Genomic DNA, 25,622 nt, shown 5'->3' with positions numbered 1-25,622 from the left:
TCACCTTTCCCAAACCTTTCTCCTTGCTTAAAATTGCTATAAATAGTATTTTCAAAGTAGTTTAATTTAGATCCAAAACTATTTCCAAGCATGCACCACATCCTGAAATGTATGTTTAAGTTGGACACACTATTATGCGCTCACTTTAAATACACTGCCATTAAAAACTGGCTCAACTCGCCCCACTCTCCCCTACTGGAAGTATTTTATTATTGCAATTTTTTTTTCATCTTAGCCTGCACATAAAAACCACAAGCTAGTGCTTACCTTTTAACTTGCCGACACTTACCAAACATATTTTATATAGGCCCTATTACACTTTAAGTTTTCAGTTTTTACAATGTGTATAGGTCTACATGTGAAAATGCATGTTGTTTATTTATTTTATTTTTTTATCGGAGCATTAAGAAGTTGATGATTCAGTACCAGAAGCAAGGATCCTGTTAGAGATGTATTTTAACCCACGTCTGAGAAATGCACACACAGTGTTCACAGTAATACAGGCTCATATGATGACTTCAAACCAAATCAATTTAAAAATAACTAAACATCTGTTAGTTCTCAGATGTCCTTTTTGTCTGATGCCTTTTAATCTGAGTCTGTTTTGCCTGATGTCTTTTTGTTTGATGCCTTGTCCGTTTCACCTGATATTTTTTTGTCTGATGCCTTTTAATCTGAGTGTGTTTTGCCTGATGTCTTTTTGTTTGATGCCTTGTCCGTTTCACCTGATATTTTTTTGTCTGATGCCTTTTAATCTGAGTGTGTTTTGCCTGAAGTCTTTTTGTCTGATGCCTTTTAAATCTGAGTCCGTTTTGTCCGATGTCTAATTTTGCGAGACCTGACAACTGACGTCATTTTTCCTGAGACCTGAAGCCTTTTAGTCTGAGACATGATGCCTTGTCATTGTACGACTGAGGTCCGAGGATGTCCTAAAATGTACACCGTAGTCTACTGGGGACTGTTGCTAAAGTTAAAGTCGTTTTGGAAATATGCTCTACACCAAACCCAACCCTAAACCTACCCGATAATGTTAACACAAGCAAAACCCATATAAAAATGCATTTGTTGATGTTGTTTGAATCTTTGTGTGAAGAGTTTAACTATTTTTCTCTCAAGTACATCTCTGTACTTCGTGAGCTACCAAACAAACTTGCGAAAACCCATAGATATTAAACTGGATGTCATGCTAACTTTAAAAAGCATTAGTTTTCAAATCTCCCAGTATATTAAAATAGCTTTTAAGTCGTAATATAATATTCTTCAAGAAATTGTGCGAAAATTACACTTTATGAAACTCTGTAAATCATAAAAGGTGTCAGAGTTTTTCTGCCATTAGTGTTCATTTCTTTTGGAAACTGCAGTGATATGTACTTATTGGTACGCATTTCTCCTTAGCTCAGGTAAGATGCTTCTGACATTGTTTCTGTTTCAGAAGTGGCTTGGTAATGCATTTCCTGAAGACGTCTAAACATGATGACCCTTGATGCGCTAACTCTGGCTTCATTCTACTCCTTGTGAAGCTCTCCCAATTGTTTGAATCGGCTTTACTTGACAGTATTCTCAAGGTTGCAGTCATCCCTGTTGCTTGTGCACCTTTGCCTACCCAATTTCTTCCTTCCAGTCAACTTAGCACTTAATATGCTTTGATACAGCACTCTGTAAACAGCCGCCCCATTCAGTAATGACCTTTTGTGATTTACCCTCTGTGTGGAGGGTGTCAATGATTGTCTCCAGGACCATTGCCAAGTCAGCAGTCTTCTCCATTAGTGTGGTTTCAAATAACAAGAGATACCTGTTACCATACTGTAGGTATGGTCATTTAATGAAACTCAAATGTAAAAATTTTGAGATACTGGATTTTTGACTTTCATGAGCTGTACACATCATCAAAAAAATAATAAAAAAAAAAACACATTTGAAATGTTTTACTTTACATGTAATGAATCTAGAACAAATGAGTTAAAAAAGTTACAATAAAAAAAAAAAAAACTTTTTCATGATATGTGACCCTGGACCACAAAACCAGTCTTAAGTCGCTGGGGTATATTTGTAGCAATAGCCAAAAATACATTGTATGGGTCAAAATTATTGATTTTTCTTTTATGTCAAAAATCATTAGGAAATTAAGTAAAGATCATGTTACATTAAGATGTTTTGTAAAATTCCTACTGTAAACCTATCAAAATGTAATTTTTGATTAGTAATATGCATTGTTAAGAACTTAATTTGGACAAATTTAAAGGTGATTTTCTCAGTATTTAGATTTTTTTGCACCCTTAGATTACAGATTTTCAAATAGATGTATCTCTGCCAAATATTGTCCTATCCTAACAAACTATACATCAATAGAAAGCTTATTTATTGAGCCTTCATATGATGTATATATCTGGTTTTGTGGTCCAGGGTCACATATTCTAATTTTTGGAGCTGCACCTGTAGTGCCCAGACGTAGGTTTTTGTCATAAGACCAGGTAGCTTTTTTTGCAGTGTAATACAACTGTGTGCAGAGTAAGCAGAACTAAATGTGTTACAGGATCAAAATTATTTATTTAATTGTTGTTATTAGCATTATGAAAAAAAATACAATACAACATTACAATACATCCTGTCAGAATAAACCATTTTTAATGTACACATATGTCAAATGATCTTTTCTACAGTATATGAAAGACAATAGTGCACTAAAACCAGCCTGAAAATTTGAAAATATGTTGATACTGATGATCTAGAAGTAGCAGAAGCATTGAGCTTTCAGAAAACAACAAATCCGGTTGGACGAGATGTTAGAGATGTCTTTGACTGTGGTCAGAAAAAATGCACACAATGTTTCAGTAATGCAGAAACTGAACCATTTCTTTTAAACAAACTACTGACTCAGCGAAAGAGAAGGAAAACACACCGCTTTTGATATACAAAAGTTTGAAAACCCTTTGACAATTTCCAATTAAAAAATCCGCCTCATTACATCATCATTCTGCGAAGTAGCAAAGCTTGTAGAATATTTGGATTAAGAATCTGTAGAATATCTGGATTATTTATTCGGTTAGACAGTTTCACCGCTGTCTGTTTATCAAATCCGAACACAGCACAGAGCGGCTGAGTGAATGTAGTCTGAACTCTATGGATGAGGCTCATTGTGTCAGAGACGCTGTAGAAGGACACAATCCCTGCGCTGTGATCCACATACACTCCTATTGTACTGGAGATATTGACTACAGGAAGGACAGTCTCAGTGTTGTTGTGCCAGAATGAGCAATAGTCTGGTGAGCAGAACAAACACCAGGACTGGTTGTTACGCCCAACTGCACACTCAGGACCATTTCCCTTCCTTTTAATGCTTTTATATGTCACTCCTATGTCTACTCCTGATGTCCCATCACCAGCCCATTCCACCTCCCAGTAACAGCGTCCAGTCACACTTTCTCTACACAGTGCCATGGTCCAAGAATCAAACCGGTCTGGATGATCGAGATACGGCAGGCGTGTGTCGGAGTAAGTGATCACGGTGTTTTCTTCAAAAAGACGGAGCCAATTATTCACTGAGTTCAGATCCACAGTCAACAGACGGGAATCTAATGGAGATAAGCACATAATTACTCATCAATAATACAACAACCGTCCTCTTCCATTATGAACCCCTGGTAAGATCTAGTGTTGCTTTTGTCGGTCAGTTTTAATTTTAGTTTTAGTCTAGTCTTTGTGTGAAGCTGTCATTTTAGTTTTATTAGTTTTAGCCACATTCATATTCTTTTTAGTCTAGTCAAGTTTTAGTCAACTAAAAGTCTGAGCATTTTAGTCTTATTTTAGTCAGAATTATCCATGACTATTTTCGTCTAGTTTTAGTCAACGATAACTGACTTTTAGTCTAGTTTTAGTCAATGAAAATTTTATTTTAGTCTCTTTTTTTTCTTTTTTATACATTTATTTGCAAATTAATTAATTTATAACTTGTGTAAGTAATTTTTTTTTTTGTTTGTTTGTTTTTTTTTTTTTTTGGTTTTCGTAGCACAAGTTGATTCATTTTATGAAACTGGCTAAAAATCGCTTGGACATCTGAGACGCAAAAGCAACTTTTTCTACCTTTGACCACAAGATGTCATTAGTGTGCAATGTGTTGAAAAGCTTCGAGGGATGTACCTTTTTATGATTCAGTTGAGGGGAAAGCCTCTGTGTTTCGAAAAGCTTAATTTTCCTATCACTACTAAAAAGTGCAAATAAAATGTGTGTCGTTTCTTCTTTTTCTCCCAAAGATGAACCCCGGCTGGCTGGCCATCGGTCCCTTCATCTGTGTCAGACTTAACTTTGTTTGTAGTCTTCTTCTAGATAATGCCGCGAGTGGGGCTTGAGAAAGTGTTGTCGCCTGCATTGGCACGGTTTAGGCTAGAAGGGATACAGCTCTGGCTACTGGGCATGCGCACACCAATCTAACGTTATAACATTTCGTCTCGTTTTTTGTCAACGAAAATAAAGAGACATTTTAGCATAGATTTTGTTTAGTAAACCACATTTAGTCTCGATTTTATTCCTCAACGATATTGCATTAGGCTGTACATTTAATTATAGTCATCGTCACATGACCAGCATTTATGTTTCATCTCGTCTCGTTTTCGTCACATGATAAAGGTTCGTTGACGACGATGTTCAGTCATAATTTTCGTTGATGAAAGCAACACTAGTAAGATCATCATGTTTATTAAGCACAGAAAGTCTCCCAGTGTTCTCAAGTGTTTGTGTGTGTTTTCAGTGTAACTCACGTTGTAGGAACTCCTTCCTAGTTGTAAAATGTTGAATAGGCACAATGACTTGGACAGTTTTCACTATGAATACCAAAGAACATCTGTGCATCAGTGCAAACCCTTCAACTCCCAAATCAAGAATTAAGCTACCATTTTGGATTTAATAAACAGTGCTCAACACTTTTCTGAGAGTAAAACAGCATTACCTGTTTTAGATAATCTTTCTATTTCATCCGTGCAGAACTGCTGTAGTTTGTCTCTGAGTTGAGAGACAGACTTCACAACCTCGTCAAAACTGAGACGAGAACTGACAGTGAAGCTGTCTGTAGATCCAGAGAGGGAGACAGATGGGCAACTCTATAGTCACAAAGACAAAAATATGAACTCCGTGCAATTAGAGAACCATGTTGAAATCTTCAGTTCTGTGTTTTAAAAGAAATCTCTTTTACCTGGAGGAAATTAATATGATCATCTGTGTTTGAAAGCTGTTTCACTTCATTCTCTTTCCACCTCAGCTCATCAAGCTCCAGCTCCAGACGTGCCAGTTTTTCTTCAGCTTGTTTCACTGCAGCTCTTTCCTGATCTCTGATCAGCTGCTTCACCTCAGTGCGACGTTTTTCAATGGAGCAGATGAGTTCAGTGAAGATCCTTTCACTGTTCTCCACTGCTGTCTGTGCAGAGCGCTGTTTTAAGACACACATTACAATCAACTCTTAATGGTACCTCACACAGACAGTCTGGGTCACGGCACCAATGTAACCCCTCACACCCGGATCCTACTCGCACCCGCTCGAACCCAGGTCTCCAGCACGGGAGGTGGACGCACTAACAAGGAGGCTAAAGGCTGCAACCATCAGTCGAATATTTCACAAAACAGCAATGGAAACTCTTTTTTTCGCATTTACAGGTCACACGGTGTGCGTTAAAAATCATACAATCATTCTTCAATGTACTAGCAGCTCCCAAGCATAAGGGGCTTTCCCTTTTATTAAATGCTTCGACAATTTACACTGTGCACACTAGTTGCGTTCCATTACCCTTTAAATTGCGCAAATTTAAATTGCGAATTGAAAATACACAACTACGAAAACGTTTTTTAGGTTGTTTTGTCAGTCAATTCGAAAATGGAATATTTTGCAAAACAGCAATGGAAACTTTTTTTTCTTGCATTTACACGTCACAAAAGTGTGTTTTTTACATTACAGATTTGCGCAAATTTTTGGCGATATTTTGTAAATGTCGATTAAAAAGTATTGCAAAAGTTCAGCATATCAATTACTTGATGTTATGTGACTAAAACATATTTTTTTCCTCTCGCAATAAGTCATAGCAACAGTTTTTTGTGGGATTTTGGCTATATTTAATCGAATGTAACCTGTAAATGTGAAAAAAACGTTTCCATTGTTGTTTTGCGAAATATTCCTTTTTCACCTCATGTCAGCATAAAAACTTTTTGTGATATATGGGAGTTTTTGTGCAAATTGGCACGTTTCCATTGAGCGTATTTTCAATTCGCAATTTCAATTTGCGCAATTCAAGGCGTAATGGAAACGCAGCTAGTGATACTAGCAAAAATTCATTGCTATGACTTATCACGAGAGGAAAAATAAATATGCATAATAGTCAAACGAATTGGGAACACTTGCCACAAAATTCAATGTACTTGTTACACTGTTAGAAGAATGACACCTAACCTAATATTAGTCTTTCACAAACTGTATTTTCTTTAGCAACCCTTTTCATTTTACTTTCATGGTGCAAATTTTACCCCTTTTGTTCTAGCTTCAAAAAATTTACTATGCATTTTGTTTTTGTGACTTTTGACTTTGTTGTGACTAAGATGTAACTTTCTTTTAAGGCCAGATGCACAGTGCCTTGAAAAAGTATTCATACCCCTTCATTTTTTTCACATTTTGTTTTGTTGCAGCATTATGTTAAACTGCTTTAAATTAGTTTTCCCCCACATCAATTTACACTCCATACGCCATAATAATGACAAAGCAAAAACCAGATTTGCAAATTTTACAAATTTATTAAAAATTAAACACTGAAATAAGTACATTGCATAACTATTCATACCCTTAACTCAGTACATAGTTGAAGCACCTTTACAGCCTCAAGTCTTTTTGGGTATGATGTGACAAGCTTTGCACATCTGCATTTGCAAATTATCTGCCATTTTTTGCCTCACCTTTTCACCTCTCAAGCTCTGTCAGCTTGGATGGACTAGAGTCCTAGTTGTTCCAATCGTCTTCCATTATGGATAATGGAGGCTACATGCTTCTGTGATCCTTCAATGCAGCAGATTTTTTTCTGAACTCTTCCCTAGATCATTGCCTTAACGCAAGTCTGTCACTGAGCTCTCCAGGCAGTTATCTTAACCTCGATCAGGACTTGGTTTGACCTTTTCTGAGAGGTGTGTGCCTTTCTCTAAATCATACTCATTCAAATGAATTTGCCACAGTTTAACTCCACTCATAGTGTAGTAACATCTAGAAGCAATAGAATGCTCCTGAGCTAAATTTTGAGTGTCCCAGAAAAGGGTATGAATACTTATGCAACAGGATCTTTTCAGTTTTTTATTTCTAATAAATTTACAAAGTTGTTACAAACCTGTTTTGTGCTTTGTCATTATGGTGTATGAGATGTAGATTGATGTGGAAAAAAAGTAATTCAAAGCAGTTTAACATAATGCTGCAACAAAACAAAATGTGAAAAAAAATACAAGGCACTGTATAATCCTGCCACCCTTCTCAAATGCATCAAAACTCACCTTATGGGACTCCACAGCCTCTGTCGTCCGCTTTAGATCTGTCTTTTTCTGCTGAATAGTTTTCTGGATGTTTCTCTGTGTTTCTTCAAAATATCTCTGCAGAAAATAGATATACAAATGAAGTTCTTAGCAATGCAAATCAAACATTAGATTTTGAAGTTTACAAAATGTCTTAATGGAACATGATCTTTACTATCCTATTGATTTTTGGCATAAAAGAAAATCAATCATTTTGACCCATACAATGTATTGCTGGCTATTGCTACAAATATACCCATGCTACTAGGTCCAGGGTCACATTTATTGTTAAGTTTGAATTTATTTGATCAAAAACACAATCAGATCCCCTGATTGAGAGAAAAAATCACATACCAAATGAAAAGAGAAACAACATTAACTGTCACTTAAGAGATCCAGTATGGAGCACTACCTGCTTCTCTGCTCTTGCCACTCCAGTCGATACAGTGTCATGATTTTTGTGTTCGTCCACCAAACACAGCATACAGATACAACGCTGGTCGGTACGGCAGTAAATCTCAAGCATTTTACCATGTCGAGAACACATCATGGCCTGCAGTCGTCCAGTGGCGTCCATCAGATTGTGTTTATTACCTCTGAAGAGATTCTCATGCTGTTCGAGGTGATTTTGACAGTAAGAGTTTCGACACTCCAGACACGTCTTCACTGCTTTCTGTTTAATACCAGTGCAGGAGTCACACTGAACATCTCCAGATCCACTGTGATGAACTGCAGAAGCAGCAGGAGCAGCATGAACAGGAGCAGACTGGAGTCTCATCGTCTTCAGTTTCTCCACCATATCAGCAAACATCACATTCTTACTTAAAACTGGCCTTGGTACGAAGGTTTTTCTGCACTGAGGACATCTGTAGAGTCCCTTCTGTTCATCCTGATCCCAGTAGTCTGAGATGCAGCTCATACAGTAACTGTGTCCACAGGGAATCGTCACTGGATCCTTCAGGAGATCCAGACACACTGAACAGCAGAACTGATCCTCAGCCCATGAGATACTGGCTTCAGCCATTTTACTGTATATGAAGACAGACAGAGAGGTGATTTGCACTGCAAGCTCAACAGTCAAGTTCCTTCTAAAGTGGGGAAAGGTTTATATCTTCCTCATAACATACCTGAGAAACAGGTTTTTCTGCAGGGTGTGACTTACTGTAACTATACTGTTTTTTTTTATGACTACACTGTTTACATATCAAAGTTGTCTAAAATACGATGAACTGATTATGAACTTCGCATACTGATTTCTGTACTTTAACAGCACTAGTATCACCAACTATACCCCACAATAATATAAATCATAAATCCAACGTATTCATTTTATCGTGGTGTTATTATGATTGAATTGCTATAACAATTCATCTTTTTCAACACAAAAAAACACTATGTGGAAAAACAATCAGCAAATAATCTAAATAATATTTTTTTAAGAAGCAGAACAAGCACTGAACTTTTAGGAAAGTTTATGTTTAGGAATGTGGTTGGATGAGATCTGAAAAGCGAGTAGAGAAACTATATGCACATGATGTTCTAGTAAAACGGAAGCTTGCATTATACATAAACAAGTTTGTTCTATAAACATGGTAATATGTTGCCTGTGCTGGCAAAGTGAGTCATGATGAGCAAATTTTAAATTACCTTTAATTTCACGTTCTCCATTAAAAGGCCTTTAAAGGTATATTAGATTGTTGAAATTGGAGGAAATATCACTAAGCTACACTCATTTGAAGTTGACGTTTCCTCTTTTCTTTTCTTAATAATAATTACCTAATTATCACAATATAGCTATTTTTTTTCTGTTATTATGAATAAGAACAGATGCAAAGAAAAAAAACTGCATATAAATATAAGAAAGAAACAAATGATGCATTACCCTTTTTCATTTTACATCTAAACAAGAGCATTCAAATAAGAAAAACAGACGCTACTGTCCTGCACAGTTTAGCTCCAACCACTTGAACCACACTTGAACCAGCTAATCAACGTCTTCAAACTCACTGCACAGCAGTTTCATTTGATGCAGTGTCAGTAAAATCCAATAGATAGCACTGTACCATATAGTGCTCAATAAACAAATGCAAGTAAATGGAGTTGTGGCTTTTTTGGACAAAAAAAAAGTACAATAAAGTTTACATTTCTCAGCCAATTTCAACAGTTTATGATCTGCGTGGAGTACGAAAAAGGTTCTCCAATTACGCAGAATCTTGCTATACTGTTTGACACACTGTTCTTCAATGAGTAGTGTGCACTGGACACAGTAAGCAGGAAGCAAGAAAGCCATTTGGAACGCAGCCAGAGTTTTTAGTGTCTAATAACGGGAATATCCGCTGAGTTACCCTTGCCCCTCCCAGACCCTCTACTTTTGTCCATTTCGTAATATGTCATGTGATTTTTGGGAAAAGGGAAACTCTGTTCTGACTCAAAAAGATGCATCTGCTGTAGGCTATATCATCCAGCTAAAAAACTTCAGTTTGCTGTTTGGAATCCAGATTCCTTCAGGTTTGACTTTTTCAAATGACATTTTTCTGTTCTTTTTGTAATGTTAGTTTTAATAGAACTTACTCAGAGCAGTGTTTTTTTGTTTTTTGGCTGCAGTTAGGTAATGTTGCAGTACAACGTTTTAATTGCATTTTAGGAATCACACCTAAAATTAAGAAACAATATAACATAATAAAATGTTTTAGAACTATATAGTAGTGATATGAGGCTGATAAACTTATAATAAGTACACCATGAATATAAATTAACTAAAATGTGCTTTTACCATACAATCTCTGTATTTGTGTTTACCACTTGTAGTAGGCCTACACTTGAACCCACTATTGTTTGAAAGATGGGTTTATGAGTAGTCGTAAATAAATATATATTTTTAATACAGAGAAAGTATGTTAAAAGCACACTTTAGTCTCCTTGTTGCAACAGGCATAACTAGTGTGTGTCAGTGATATGGTGTCTAGCTAATATACCAATTTTATCATGGCTATCACTGTCTGGACAGTTGCAACACATTGTTGCAACCGTCCCAACATGCTGTCCCTTACCACAACATTGATTTGAAAGCTTGCCATAACATTACATAATTGTAATTTTATGATGATAATACTACTGAACCCCTTTAATAGTTAGGCATATCTCCTTTTTTCAAGTGAATAGGTAAAGAAGCTACTTGTTACTTAACAATGTTTTTCATTTACTATTCTTTGTTTTGTTTTGTTTTTACAGCCAATTTACCTTATTAAAGACTGTGCACAAATAAAATAAGGAAATTGCAAAATGATATTTAAGAATGATTTAATTACATTTTATTGAATGTTGCAACTGTCCCCTATTGTGGGGACAGTTGCAACATTTCACTTTGTCTATTTAAGTGGAAAGTGTAAGTATGTCATAATATGTACACATGTTGCAGCAATATGGGTGAGTAGCTGACAGTTGTGGCTTTATTGTATTAAAATTTTGCCTTTCTAATACAAACAGCCTCTGAGAAACTAAAGGAAATGCAAAAAGTGTTGCAACCGTCCCCACTGTCCCAACACTTAGATGTTCTTAAGATTACCTTAAGAAGTACTAAAGAATAATTTTTAGTAAATTAATTACAAACTTAGTGTGTGAAAATAGAGCACTTTAAGTTATCCGAAGCTGAGATAAAGCTAAAACTCTGTCCTAGTCTGGATATGGGGTGGAAAGCACCAGCTCATCCAAAAATGGCCATTTACAACATGGTATAATAAATGATCTGTGAGGTATTATTTTTAGCTGAAACATTCTCATGTATAACTAAACTGAATAAAATACAATTTCCCAGTTAGTCATCATTAATGTATGTATTTTGCATTTATTATGTGCAGTAGCCTATCTATTATAATTTAATTAGAATTCATATTTTCAATTTATTGTTTTTGCAGGACAGAAAAGAGACGTTTACTCAATTGTCTGTTAGACTTCCATGCGCCACCATGTCATTGATCATTTCAGGCCACCGCACACAAACATCAGAGTAAAGTAATCAGCATAATCTATTAATGTCAAACAGCATCGCTGATATATTAAGTACTGTTTTATTATATACAGATTCCAAAATATTTTGCAAATGCAAAAAAATAGGTCAAAGAAAGAGCTAATTTGTGGCTATCTGAGGTGCTTTTTGTGTACAGTATAAAGCAGAAACATCACTTCTGTTGCCAAAGGCTTGTCACCTGAACAACAGCGTTAACACTGCCAACATAGGCTTAATTAACACAGAGATGCAAAAAAGTGCTGGCAATTAATCTGTACATTAACCAAACCTATTAACTAAAGATCTGCTTTCTAAGACGTAAATTCATATAATTTAAATTTAAAAGAATAGAAATAATATATGTAGGCCCTATATGTGTTGGCCGTATTTATGAATTAAATTTACTTGGTTTTCGCTGCTTTTTACCCTCCATATACTTTTGCACATAGTTCTGTCCCACGTTTTGTGTACACACTTTTTACAAACATTTATTTTGCCACACTTTTTTTTTTTTTTTTTGCCAAGTGTTTGTATGTAGTTTTCTGAATAGTTGATAAGCACTTTATTATTATTATTATTATTATTATTATTATTATTATTATTATTATTATAAATTATGACCTTATATTAATCACAACATGATTTATTTGCATTTTCAATCATTTGTGATTTGACTCTTTTTAGGTGAACTGCAATTACAAATAATAAAACACTTAATTAATGGTGAAATAGCATCTAAAATAAACGCTGTTCCTTATACATTCCCACATTTAACCTTTATGCTAAAAAAAATTATTTGTCAGCAACGTATGTGCTTGTTTTTAGTGATTTCTTTTTCAGTGCAGTTTTCATGATTGTAGTTGTTACATTTTATTATTATGTCATGATTTTGCCTAGGGTGCCGCAAACCACAGACAGACCCTATGTGAACTTGACAAGAAAGATCTGAGTCATCATATCCTGGTGATTAAAAATCAGCCAACATGGGTAAGAAATGTAATTTATATAATTGGACATAACATTATTATACTATGCATATGCTAAGCAAATTTTAAGATGTTTGTTATTCTGTGATGATGACAATTGATGTTAAAAATTCATAATGATATCATTGTTGTAGGGCCAGGAGAAGAAGCAGCAGGAGAACAAAGGGCAACTCTACAATACACACTGCGTGCAACATGGAAAAAAACACCAGTAACAGTAACAATAGCACTGACAGTCGCAGCAGTTGCAGCAGTAGTATCAATGGCAGGAACAACAATAGCTGAAGCAGTAGTAGGAGCAGCAGCAGGAGCAGCAGCTGGAGTAGGCATTTTATATTTATTATGGGAAGCAGAAGTAAGAACAGAAGCAGAAGCAGTAACAGCAGTAGCAGGAGGCCTAGCAGGAACAACAGCAGCAATATTGCGATCACTGGTAGGAGCACAGTCATTAACAGCATCAGCAGTATCAGGAGCAATGGCAGGAGCTGCAATAGTAGCAATAGCAAGAACACAATTACAATGGGTGGTAAATAAAATACAGAGGGTAATAAATAAGTTACAGTGGGTTTTAGCATTGGTAAAAAGAGTAAAAGCAGCAGTGAAATGGTGTAGAAAGGTGTTACCCACTGCAACACTAATTGTAGGATCAGGATCTGCAGCAGTAGCAGCAGCTGCATTACAAACAGAAACAGCATTAAGAGGATTATCACAAGCAGAGTCAGCAGCATCAGGAGGAGCATTACAAGCAGAATCAGCAGTATTAGGAGGAGCATCACAGCCAGAATCAGCAGCATCACAGCCAGAATTATCAGCATCACAAGCAGAATCACCAGCATCAGGAAGAGCATCACAGCCAGAATCAGCAGCATCAAGAGAAGCATCACAGCCAGAATCAGCAGCATCACAAGCAGAATCAGCAGCATCACAAGTAGAATTATCAGCATCAGGAGGAGCATCACAGCCAGAATCAGCAGCATCACAGCCAGAATTATCAGCATCACAAGCAGAATCATCAGCATCAGGAAGAGCATCACAGCCAGAATCAGCAGCATCAAGAGAAGCATCACAGCCAGAATCAGCAGCATCACAAGCAGAATCCTCAGCATCAGGAAGAGCATCACAGGCAGAATCAGCAGCATCAGGAGCATCACAGCCAGAATCAGCAGCATCAAGAGGAGCATAATAGCCATAATCAGCAGCATCACAAGCAGAATCCTCAGCATCAGGAGAAACATCACAAGTAGAATCAGCAGCACAGCAAGCAGAATCAGCAGCATCACAAGCAGAAGCAGCAGCACAACAAGCAGAATCAGCAGCACCAGGAAGAACATCACAAGCAGAATCAGCAGCATTACAAGCAGAATCATCAGCACCAGGAGGAGCATCACAGCCTGAATCAGCAGCATCACAAGCAGAATTAGCAGCAACCGGAGAAACATCACAAACAGAATCAACAGCATTGCAAGCAGAATCATCTGCATCAGGAGGAGCATCACAGCCAGAATCAGCAGCATCACAAGCAGAATCATCAGTATCAGGAGGAGCATCACAGCCAGAATCAGCAGCATCAGGAGCATCACAGCCAGAATCAGCAGCATCAAGAGGAGCATCACAGCCTGAATCAGCAGCATCACAAGCAGAATCATCAGCATCAGGAGGAGCATCACAGCCAGAATCAGCAGCATCAGGAGCATCACAGCCAGAATCAGCAGCATCAAGAGGAGCATCACAGCCAGAATCAGCAGCATCACAAGCCGAATCATCAGCATCAGGAGGAGCATCACAGCCAGAATCAGCAGCATCAAGAGGAGCATCACAGCCAGAATCAGCAGCATCACAAGCAGAATCATCAGCATCAGGAGGAGCATCACAGCCAGAATCAGCAGCATCAGGAGCATCACAGCCAGAATCAGCAGCATCAGGAGGAGCATCACAGCCAGAATCAGCAGCATCACAAGCAGAATCATCAGCATCAGGAGGAGCATCACAGCCAGAATCAGTAGCATCAAGAGGAGCATCACAGCCAGAATCAGCAGCATCACAAGCAGAATCATCAGCATCAGGAGGAGCATCACAGCCAGAATCAGCAGCATCAAGAGGAGCATCACAGCCAGAATCAGCAGCATCACAAGCAGAATCAGCAGCATCAGGAGGAGCATCACAGCCAGAATCAGCAGCATCAAGAGGAGCATCACAGCCAGAATCAGCAGCATCACAAGCAGAATCCTCAGCATCAGGAAGAGCATCACAGCCAGAATCAGCAGCATCACAAGCAGAATCATCAGCATCAGGGGGAGCATCACAGCCAGAATCAGCAGCATCAGGAGCATCACAGCCAGAATTAACAGCATCACTAGCAGAATCAGCAGTATCACAAACAGAATCAGCAGCATCAGGAGGAACATCACAAGCAGAATCAGCAGCATCACAAGCAAAATCAGCAGCAACAGGAGGAACAACACAAGCAGAATCAGCAGCATCAAGAGGAGCATCAAAGCCAGAATCAGCAGCTTCACAAGCAAAATCAGCGGCGTCAAGAGAAGCATCACATACAGAATCAGCAGCATCAAAAGGAGCATCAAAGCCAGAATCAGCAGCTACACAAGCAAAATCAGCGGCGTCAAGAGAAGCATCACATACAGAATCAGCAGCATCAGGAGGAGCATCACATACAGAATCAGCAGCATCACAATCTGTATCAGCAGTGTCAAGAGGAGCATCACTGGCAGTATCAGCAGCATCAGGAATTGCATCACTAGGAGTATCAGCAGCTTCAGGAGGAGCATCACTGGGAGTATCAGCTGCATCAAGAGGAGCATCACTAGGAGTATCAGCAGCATCAGGAGCAGCATCACTGGGAGTATCAGCAGCATCACTGGGAGTATCGGCAGCATCAGGAGCAGCATCACTGGGAGTATCAGCAGCAACAGGAGCAGCATCACTGGGAGTATCAGCAGCATCAGGAGCAGCATTACTGGGAGTATCAGCAGTATCACTGGGAGTATCAGCAGCATCAGCAGGAGCCACTGGATTAAGCAAAGGATTACTGGGAGGATTAGGACTTGTGGCAGGAGCAAAATCTGCAGTTTTTGGATCACATAGGGGCAGACAATTACAGACAGAAGCAATACAGATGGTAAGTTTTATTTTGTTGGCTTGACACAACTTACACTCAATTTATGTCAGACCTTCAGACTGTTGCTTAGCATGCTACATCCTTTCAGACTAAATAATCTAAATAATATATCACTTCGCAAAAACATTTAAAATATAAAAGTATACTGTATTTTAGAAATGTTAATAATAATTTATTAACAAAGGAACTGGTTAACGGTAAAAATGTAAAGCAGTGCACACTGTTATCCACTGTTTTGTTTTTGTTTTCGACAAAACCTAACATAATTAACATACATAGAGTATAGAGTAAAGATGACATGAGATAGTAAATAAAAAATAGAGTACTGGGATCTAGACTTACCTATGATGGCGAATCCAATTTTTATTAGTCACAATTCACAGTAAATTTAAGCTTACTGTGAACAAGCACATCAACTTAAGTTTCAACTTAAGTATCCTTTGTGGTTCAGAAGTACTCTTATACATCATGGGCAAGGAAATCCAAGCAGGCTCTTAGAAAACTTGCTCTCTGCGCGCAGTGTTTGGGTTTTTCCTGAGTTTTTATTTTATTTTTATTCACTCGTAGCTTGCAGCTCACACCATCATCCATGAATCTTCCCATAGAGAAAAATCTCCTCAGACAGACAGGTCATGGACCGAGAAGATGATTGAAAAAGAGCAACATCTTCAAATTCCAGGTAAAAAATAATGATTAAAATAATAATAATAATAATTGAGTTATTAGTATTGATGACATAAAGCTGTCTGTAATGAATGTACTACTGATAGAGTGCAAGATTAATGCTATTTTCTTTTTTTACAGATGAGGAGCAGTGTGTAACGGAAAACCGACTTTCTGAGCAAATGACTGAATCCTCTACATCTAATGACTTAGTAAAGGAATGTGTAAGTGCAACTTTGGCTTTTCTTTTTATCAATACTTGCTTTAATTCCATGAGAATTTACAATGTGATGCAAATTGTTTCCAAATTCTATTTAACACTAAAATGTTTATCTATTAAACTACAAAAAAATCAATTCTGTCTATATAACAGCAAGAAAACAAGGATATTAGAACCACAGGAGTCAGACCAGATCAACACCTACAGCAGGAAAAGACTGGAAAAGAAAAAATACAGCATCTATTTCACCAACTTCAACTTGAAGGCAGGCGACACAAGAAACTAAGAGCTGCAGATGTTCTTCAGATAACTAAACATTCATTACAGATACATGAGTCTTGTGCTGAGGAGGAGCTGATTCAGATTTTTCTTCAAGAACTACTCAGGATGAACTACAGAGCAAGATACCTTAATGTTATTGTTAATCAGGCCAGTGAACAGTATAAAACACAACATAGAAACAATGACTCATCTGAAGACAGTGGTGATATATTCCAAACAGTGTCTTTGTCAAACAAAGAAACTTGCCTATCTGAGCGAATCCACCCGATGGATGTTCAGATGGCCGTGTTTCATTGTGCTGATGGTTTCCTGAAGCAGCTGATGGTCACCAAACTGTCCCAGTGTCAGTACGCTCTGCCTCTGCTTGTTCCTGATCCATTCACACGACAGATTGAGTTTCCTCTCTGGACATTTAGACGAGTCAACAAGAGCTGGAAGATGAGAAACACCAACAATGAAATCATCAGTCGAACCCAGTCGATCTACAAGGCAGAAACTCCAATGGTATTTTTCTTCAGGTTTGGCTCTGTGTCTTCATCCAAGTCTCATCTGATAAACAGTCTGATCAATGAGAAACACAACACGTTCTTCCACAGGAACTGCCTAGGCAGCAGCAAAACCAGAGTCCTGATGGATGGAGTGGTGGAGATCGCCTGGTTCTGCCCCTCTGGGAAAAACACAGATAACTTCACTGACTGTGTTGCAGTCTGTAATCTACACGGTGATGCAGGAGACCATGAGAAACAGTTGCAGATCCTCACTGAAATGGCCTCAGTCAATGTTGTTCTTATGCCACAACTGGACAGGAATGACAGAAGTTCAGCAACAATCCAAAACCTGTACACAAACAGAAAACCGCTAATTTGTATATTTACTGAGGATGAGTCTGCTGTAATTGAGATGAAGAGAAATACATTTAAAATGGGTCTGAAAGACAGAAATAAGTCAGATGTATCTGAAGAACTTAAAAAAGCAATAAATGTTTGTCTCGCAGAATCATCCTCCACTTTCAGACTTGAAGATGTGTCCAAACATTCAGACATCAGAGTAGATGAGGAAGATGATGATGACTGCAGGAGAGGAAGAGCAGCAGCACAGCAGATGATGTGTTTACTGGAGAATAAAGATCTGACAGAAATCAAAGAATCATTTCTGCCTCATCAGGGAAAACTGTGGCGTCAGTGGAGTCAGAAGAACAAAGAACTACATCGACCTCAAGCAGAAAAGAAAGAAATAGATATCAGTAGAGCCCAAAACAGAAATGTTGAATATCCGACAACAGCAGCATGAATTTAAAATCAGTGAGTTTATGAAGTTTTTCTTTAAAAAAATTTACTCACATGATGAAAATGAGAAAATGTTTTTCCTTAAATGGCTCAGAATTCTCCTGGATGAACATATTTCAGCTGACCTTTCTGCTTTACATCATAAATATAATAAAAAAAATTCAACAGTTGTAAAATTCAAAGAGGATCATGCTAAATCTGAAAAACTGACAGCTGAATAAACATGCCATGAGAAAATATCTGAGGAACTTCAAGCTGCAGCCTTTGGTTTGGAGCACATCATGAGGGAGATCAGTCAGATCTATGAATCATGTTCATTTGTGAAGAAGAACAAGAAAGACCTGCAGTTTGACTTCTCATCTCTCCCGAGTCTTGCAGCAGAGATGATGATCTCTGGATTTCCACTGGAGCTGATGGATGGAGATGCTGCTCATGTTCCTGTGATCTGGATCTCTGCTGTTCTCAATGAACTCATCCAGAAACTGGGAGACCAGAGAGTCTTTGTGCTGTCAGTTTTAGGGATTCAGAGCTCTGGGAAATCCACCATGCTGAATGCCATGTTTGGACTCCAGTTTGCTGTCAGTGCTGGCAGGTGCACCAGAGGAGCTTTCATGCAGCTGGTCAAAGTGTCAGATGAAATTAAAGCTAAGATGAACATTGACTATATTCTTATTGTTGAAACTGTGGGTCTTCATGCTCTGGCTGGAAGATCAACAAGAAATCGTGACGATGTATTGGCCAGATTTGTTGTTGGAATTGGAAATCTGACACTGATCAACATCTTTGGAGAAAACCTGTATGAGATGCAGGACATTCTTCAGATTGTTGTTCAGACCTTTATGAGGATGAAGAAGGTCGGACTGAATCCCAGCTGTGTGTTTGTGCATCAGAACGTTTCAGACACTGGAGAGAAAAACTTTGAGGGAAGGAGACAATTGCAGCAGACACTGGATGAGATGACAAAACTTGCTGCTAAAGATGAAGTTTATGATGCAGAATGTTTCAGTGATGTCATTAGATTTGATGTTCGGAATGATGTGAAGTATTTTGCTCAGCTCTGGGAGGGCAGACCACCAATGGCACCACCAAACCCAGACTACTGTGACAATATTCAAGAACTAAATAAATATATTTTTTCTCATATTGCAAATTCACATGGAATGATACTGACATATTTAAAAGTTTGTTTTCAAGATACCTGGGAGGCTTTACTGAATGAACATTACATCTTCAGATTTAGAAATTCTCTGGAGATTTCAGCCTACAGGAAACTGGAGACCGAATACAGCAAGTGGTCCTGGAGTCTTCGGAGTGCCATGATGGAGACTGAGAACAAACTGTACAACCAAATAGAAAATGAAGCAATTCATGAGGTTGAGGAAACTGATCTTCAGAAAGAACTGAAGAAGACAAGCGAAGAAGTGGAAAAATCAATGTCAGAATTCTTTGAGAAAGATACAGATAAACACATAATGATTCACTTGAAAACATTATTTGAAATCAAAATCAAAGAGATTCAGCAAAACATTGTGAGGGAAACAAAGAGGAAATTAAATGGGATTCTTCAGCAGCAAGACCTGCAGAGAAAAATTGATGCTCAGAGGACACTTCATGAAAACACTCTCTATGAAAAGAGCAAAGTACTTGCTTTAAAACTCAGAGACAAAGCAAAAGATGAAAAAACACTGAAGAAGGAGTTTGATTTGCTTTGGAAAAAGAGTATGAAGAAAATCATCAGAGACACTCCTGCGATCAAAGAAATACACTTGATGAAAGATGTGAGAAAGATACTCAGTGACGCCTATGGAAGTTCTAATGTAGACCACTGGAGGGAGGGGAGGGATATTTTCTCAGTGTTGAGTTACTATGATTACATAAAGGTAAAGAGATCTGGTGGATATTTCACAAATGCCATCAGATCAGCTAAAGATAAGTTTGTTTATGTTCTATCAAAAGAGAATGAATTCCAAATAAAATCAATCACCACAGATGTTGCTCTACAGACAGACAAAATGATTCAGTCGTTTAACATTTCAAAGATGGGCTACAACAAAAGCTGCACTGAACAACTCACAGGTTGCATCATTAAGAGAGTAACAGAACATGAGAAAGGACCGGTGAAGTATGTGTTCAAGAAAGAATTCTTTATTGATTTGGTTCTTTCCATCTGTATGAGAGCAAGCAAGATGATCACTGACCAACACAGGATGTTTAGAGAAGCCAATGATCCTGTAATATATGTTGAGAAGGAGAGAGAAGAATACTATAGTATCTTCCAGAAATACTGTCATGGAGCAATATCAGCTGCCATTTTTGGTGAGATCATCTGTCAGAAACTCAAAGAGCCCATTGAGCAGAGTGTCTACAAGAAGACTGCCAGAGATGTGGCAAATGAAATGAGATCAAACTGTGAATCACTGAATGGAAACAGATCAAATCTGGAGAAACACATCCTGAAGACACTGGCAGAAGGGGAGGATTTTGACAAATACATGGACTACATTCTTACTCCCAGAGATCACTTCAAGAGTTTCATCAGAGATGAAGTCAGTCGGTACATCACTGAAAAGTTCAGTGCCAGTGTTTTACCCAAGATGAAGGAGAACATTAAACTCCTGCAGCAGAAGATCATGAAAGCAGCTCATGAATCTACTGAACATGTTCAAGTCAACAGTGGAGATGTTGGTTTGTGGTTGAAGCGTTTCACACAGCAGCTCTCAGATGAGCTGATCTTCTCTGAAAAAGACCTCAGTGGAGTCAAACATGATGATGTTGATTTCACCCTCTTAGAAGATGTGATAAAACAAGCACTTACTGCTCTAATCTCTGACATTAGCAGTAGCTTCAGCACTGAGACATTTCCAGTAAATCTGGACTATAAGTTCAGGCCAGATCAGCTTCTGATTGATCACCTCTGTCAGTGCTGTTGGGTTCATTGTCCGTTCTGTGAAGCCACCTGCACCCGCACCATAGGAAACCATGATGGAGATCACATTGTTGATTTCCACAGAGTGACCGGAATTACAGGGTTGAGTTACATCGGAACAGGAAACTTGGCTGTACAAATCTGCACATCAGCAGTAGCAAGCAGCGGTCAGTATTTTTATCAAGATGACTATCAAGATGATGGAGTCCCTTGGAAAGAATACAGAAGAGCAGGAAAAGTTTTTGCAGATTGGAGCATCTCTCCTGATCTCTCTGAACTGCCTTACTGGAAGTGGTTTGTGTGCAGATTCAAAGACAATCTGGAAAAGCTCTACAATAAAACCTTTGAGGGGAGTGGTGAGATTCCAGATGAATGGAGAAAATACTCAAAACAGAAAGCTATTGAGAGTTTGGATCAATATATCTAATGGAGCAGATATAAAAGGAGACTGTACATCGCAGGAATTCTCCTCAGATCACAGTCAGAAATTAGTTTCTATTACACATGAAGTAATCAACGTTAAAAGACAATACTCAATCTAAAAGTGTCCAATTCTAGTATAACAACTGATAAATTACAAGAGAAACAGAGGGGATATATATATAAAAAAAAAAAAAAAAAAAAAAAAATCAATGACTCCAGAACCGAGGTGTTGAACATTTGAACATCATTTTTGCTGTAACATTACATTTTTTCATTATGTATATTATTAAGTATTATATGTCTAAAATAGCCATTTAGTAGAGTAGTTCATGTTTTTAATAGCCACACAGCAGCACTCAATCTGTGTCTTGGGTGTAAAAAATGTTTTGATTTGCAGTCATTCATTCAAAATATTCAAAATAATATCTTATATGATACTAATTTTGTTATACTAATATCGTTTTTCTCTCCTTTTTCTGGACTGTGAGTAAGAAAGACTGGTAAGACATACTAAAAGTAACACTTATTGTACATTTATTAACTCATTTGAAACTTCCCACATTACTACCAATATCAGCACACTTCTGTTATGTTCTGTTACTTCTGTTATTAAAATGCTATTATAAAAAATGAAATCATCTTTTGCTTTTAAAATTGTTTATTGTGTAATGAGTATTTTACATTTATAAAAATAGGTGTGGCATATATATGGTTAAATAATGGCTTTTGGTCTGTCAGACACATTCTGGTTAAATTATGGCACTGTTTTGGTTCAGTTCTAACTAAAAGACGCAAGCCAGATGTGCACCTGTGGTACTCTCCTGAATGGTGGAGGAGAGTGACATGGAAGAGAAGAAATTGTTGAATAAAGTCATTATCTTCGTTTTCTTTGCATACAAAAAAAAATTAACAAAGTTTAATTTTTTTTTTATCAGTTTCTCATTTTTACCACTAGATGCTAGACTAAAAGCTGCACTGCTTACTTTAACCCTTCATTATGTGTTTTAAACTATCATTTTTATTAAATATTAAAGAAATGCATGATTTTTAACTTTTTAACTTTTGAGTTTTAATGTATTTTTCAGGCCTGGGTATCACAATTTAAAAATGACTTGATATTTCCAGGTTTTCCATGACTGTAGCAACTCTGAAATGTCTGTGGGCATATTGCGTATGACATTAACTTCAGCTATTGACTGTAACTTTAATTACTCAGTGGTAAGATCCTTAGAGGGGAAAACCTATAACAACAGAAGAATGGCAAGACAGTGTCAGTGAAGGTGGTTGTGAATGTGTGTAGATGTGTGTTAGTTACAGGATCAGAGAATAACACCCTTCCTCTGTCATAGTCCAGATACACTCTCACACGCTCAAGATCCTCTTCAACAGGAAAACCAGACGGTTCATACAATCCATACCACACACTCCAGACATCAGCGCTAAAGAAACTACGCCCCTTCCTTTGGTTTGATGCAGTAGTTACTCCAAGATTCCAGCATCGACTCTTTTTAATCTCCACATCCCAGCAGTGTGTTCCTGAGTTAAAACCCTCTGAACCCAGAACACAGTGAAAAGAGTCAAATCTCTCTGGATTATCAGGAAGCGGTTGTTTCTTCCAGCTGTGTCTCACACTAGTCAGATCACCAGACAGGACGAGATCTGGATTCGCAGTGTTTGGATCCAGAATCACAGGAGCTGATGAGACACAATCAGAGATCTTTAAATCTGTAAAATTTTCACCAATTTCCAATGTAAGTGTAAGAGCACAGATGTTCTCCAGACTCACTGTTTTGGACGATTTTCTGCATCTTCTTCCAGACTCTGAACGGCAGGTTGCCCAAGTAACGTGGCACATGAATCAAAGCTCCAGAAGGCGTCTGTGGATCCGGCTGTGAGATCTGGACTCTGGAAGAACATTCAGGAGTCAGAACTGCAGTGGCTTTGGATCAGAAGCAGAGACACCAGAGACACCAGCAGATCACTCACCTTTCCTTTGAGACTGGAAACTCCTGCAGAACAAACACACCATTGATCATCAACAACTCAATCAATCATCAATCAATCAATCAATCAATGATCTGAAATCAGACCTTTAGAAAGCAGACGTCATTGTCCTTCATCATCTCCTCCATGTCTTTGATTGTGTGTGAAAGAGTTGAGATATGTTTCTTGATCTCCTCCAGCTTCTCCTTCATCATCTGCATCTTCTGCTTCTCCTCTTTCCTCAGTGCAGTGATTGTAGCTTCTTCTTCATCTCTGAGATACTGATGAAGCTTCTCAAACTGCTGTTTAATCTGACGCTCTGTGTGCTCAGCTTGAGACTAAAATCAAATCACATTTTTTTATTATGCTCAAATCACATACACAATCATCTCAAAGACACACATCACATCATCTGCAGCACCAATGACTGAATTTATGTTACTCATGATAATAAAAACCTCATTTCCACATAAATGCCTAAAACTGGTAAACTATATGACACTAAGTGCACTAGTACACTAAGTGTGCCTAATATATATTATGATTAACTCTGTTGGCATTGTTGAGTATTTGACTCTTGATTCTGTTTCCTCACCTTGATGTGTTGAACTGTTTTCACAAACTCTTTTTTAATTTTCTCTCCATGTGTCAGTTTCTCTTGTAAGGTCTTGAGTTCTGTATTGAGCTTCTCCTGAATTTGACAAAGTGAAAATCTCTAAAACATCAGTTACTGGGAGATTGTGAATTTTAGTGATTTTCAGGCAGTTCAACATATCCGTATTTAGTATTATTTAGTAAATGTTTTTTTTTTTTTTACAGACATAAATTCCTAACCTTTCTTTTATCCACTAGCCACTAATTTCAATAAACTTGTTTTAACGCTTTCAGACATGGCTATATATAGTTTGCTAATGAACCTTTGTCCTCGGGCACGTTATGATATGGCTCGATAAAATATGCCAGCTCTTGACTAATAGTGATAAGGAAAGGTATTTTTGGATCTTGTAATTTGCATGATATTTGTAAATCAATTATGCAGTTTTTTTGGTTATTTATTTATTTTTTATTTTTTTGTACATACTTGCTTGAAAAAGGCAAATGTACTTGAATATGAAACAGGGAAACAAATTTAAACAACAAACATGTACAAACATGCCATCAAAATCCTTATGCTGTCCTACCTTGTAGGAAGAAACTACTTCACTGATGGGTCTAAACGTATGATTGATGTGTTTCTCTGAATCTCTGCACACTAAACACACCGGCTGTTTGTCCTCCAGACAGAAGAGTTTGAGTTTCTCACTGTGTAAACTGCAGAACTCCTGAGATCCTGATGAACGCCTCTCATTTCCCTGTCTCCGCAACGACTCACAAAGGTTTTTTAATGCAAGATTATATGGAGGGTCATCTCTTGAGGATCTTCTCCTGCAGACAGGACACTCATGAGTTTCCTTGGTTCTCCAGAACTGTTGAAGACACTCTTTACAGAAACTGTGACTGCATGATAAAATAACAGGATCCTTGAAGATCTCGCGGCACACGGCACAAGAAAGTTCATCTGCAGAAACATTTAGTGAAGCCATTTTTGCTGTTGTCAGGAGATCCAGTTATTCTCAAAATCAAACGTTCATTTTTCCTCCAGAAATTCACAAGAGGCAGCAAAGCAGATGGAGAAATAATGAAACAGTCTCTTCCTGTCAGTGTTGTAAGAAGGCGGAGTTTCTGCGTTTTTATTATCTTGTCTGTTTGTACCTCATGTTCTTTGACCCTTTGCTGCATTTGACATTGATCTAAGGATAGTGTTTTAGAATATGTATTGATTAGCAGTCAAAACTATTACAACACAAAATGGATGGATGGAAAGAGTCAATTCTGGTGCTTCAGTTCTGTGTGAAGACTCTGTTTAAAGTTGATTACCTTGTTACATGCAGTGACAAAGCGACATGATCCCATTCATTTCAATAGAGAACTGGCCGTTGACAATAGGCTGTAGGCGTTGTTCATCTGGTTAATGATTTAATGCACTTAAAACGCTGCTGTAGTTTATGTAACAACACTCTACAACAGCAGAATATTGCGACTTCTTACAATGAAAAAACTAGTCAAATTATTATGACTTATCTTATGTTAATCTTATTCCTACCAACAATAGAACTATATTATTTGTGACTGAATCTTGCAAAG

At 37.7% G+C, this 25,622-nt stretch overlaps 3 protein-coding genes across 3 annotated transcripts; 1 reads left to right on the top strand and 2 right to left on the bottom strand.

Annotated features, from left to right (window-relative positions):
- Positions 1 to 2,543: 2,543 nt before the first annotated feature.
- Positions 2,544 to 8,551, bottom strand: LOC141343532 (E3 ubiquitin/ISG15 ligase TRIM25-like). The gene is made up of 6 exons (XM_073848101.1): positions 7,940 to 8,551; positions 7,510 to 7,605; positions 5,186 to 5,419; positions 4,943 to 5,093; positions 4,755 to 4,817; positions 2,544 to 3,572 (listed from the first exon to the last, which is right to left on the bottom strand). The coding sequence occupies exons 1-6, from the start codon at positions 8,549 to 8,551 to the stop codon at positions 2,962 to 2,964; spliced, it is 1,767 nt and encodes a 588-aa protein (XP_073704202.1). The 3' UTR covers positions 2,544 to 2,961.
- A 7,749-nt stretch (positions 8,552 to 16,300) lies between these two features.
- Positions 16,301 to 21,459, top strand: LOC141290963 (interferon-induced very large GTPase 1). The gene is given in 4 exon segments (XM_073823150.1): positions 16,301 to 16,334; positions 16,460 to 16,542; positions 16,692 to 18,065; positions 18,067 to 21,459. Coding segments are annotated over 4 exon segments (4,884 nt in total).
- A 1,176-nt stretch (positions 21,460 to 22,635) lies between these two features.
- Positions 22,636 to 25,082, bottom strand: LOC141343521 (E3 ubiquitin-protein ligase TRIM35-like). Its single transcript, XM_073848089.1, has 6 exons — positions 24,620 to 25,082; positions 24,034 to 24,129; positions 23,546 to 23,776; positions 23,442 to 23,464; positions 23,242 to 23,360; positions 22,636 to 23,150 (listed from the first exon to the last, which is right to left on the bottom strand). Exons 1-6 carry the CDS (start codon positions 25,019 to 25,021, stop codon positions 22,660 to 22,662), a joined length of 1,362 nt encoding a protein of 453 aa, XP_073704190.1. The 5' UTR covers positions 25,022 to 25,082; the 3' UTR covers positions 22,636 to 22,659.
- Between the last annotated feature and the right edge of the window lie 540 nt (positions 25,083 to 25,622).

Source organism: Garra rufa, chromosome 1 (assembly GCF_049309525.1).
Source record: "Garra rufa chromosome 1, GarRuf1.0, whole genome shotgun sequence".
NCBI lineage: Eukaryota > Metazoa > Chordata > Actinopteri > Cypriniformes > Cyprinidae > Garra > Garra rufa.
Note: the sequence above shows the minus strand (reverse complement) of the source record. Positions and strands in the feature narration are given on the sequence as shown.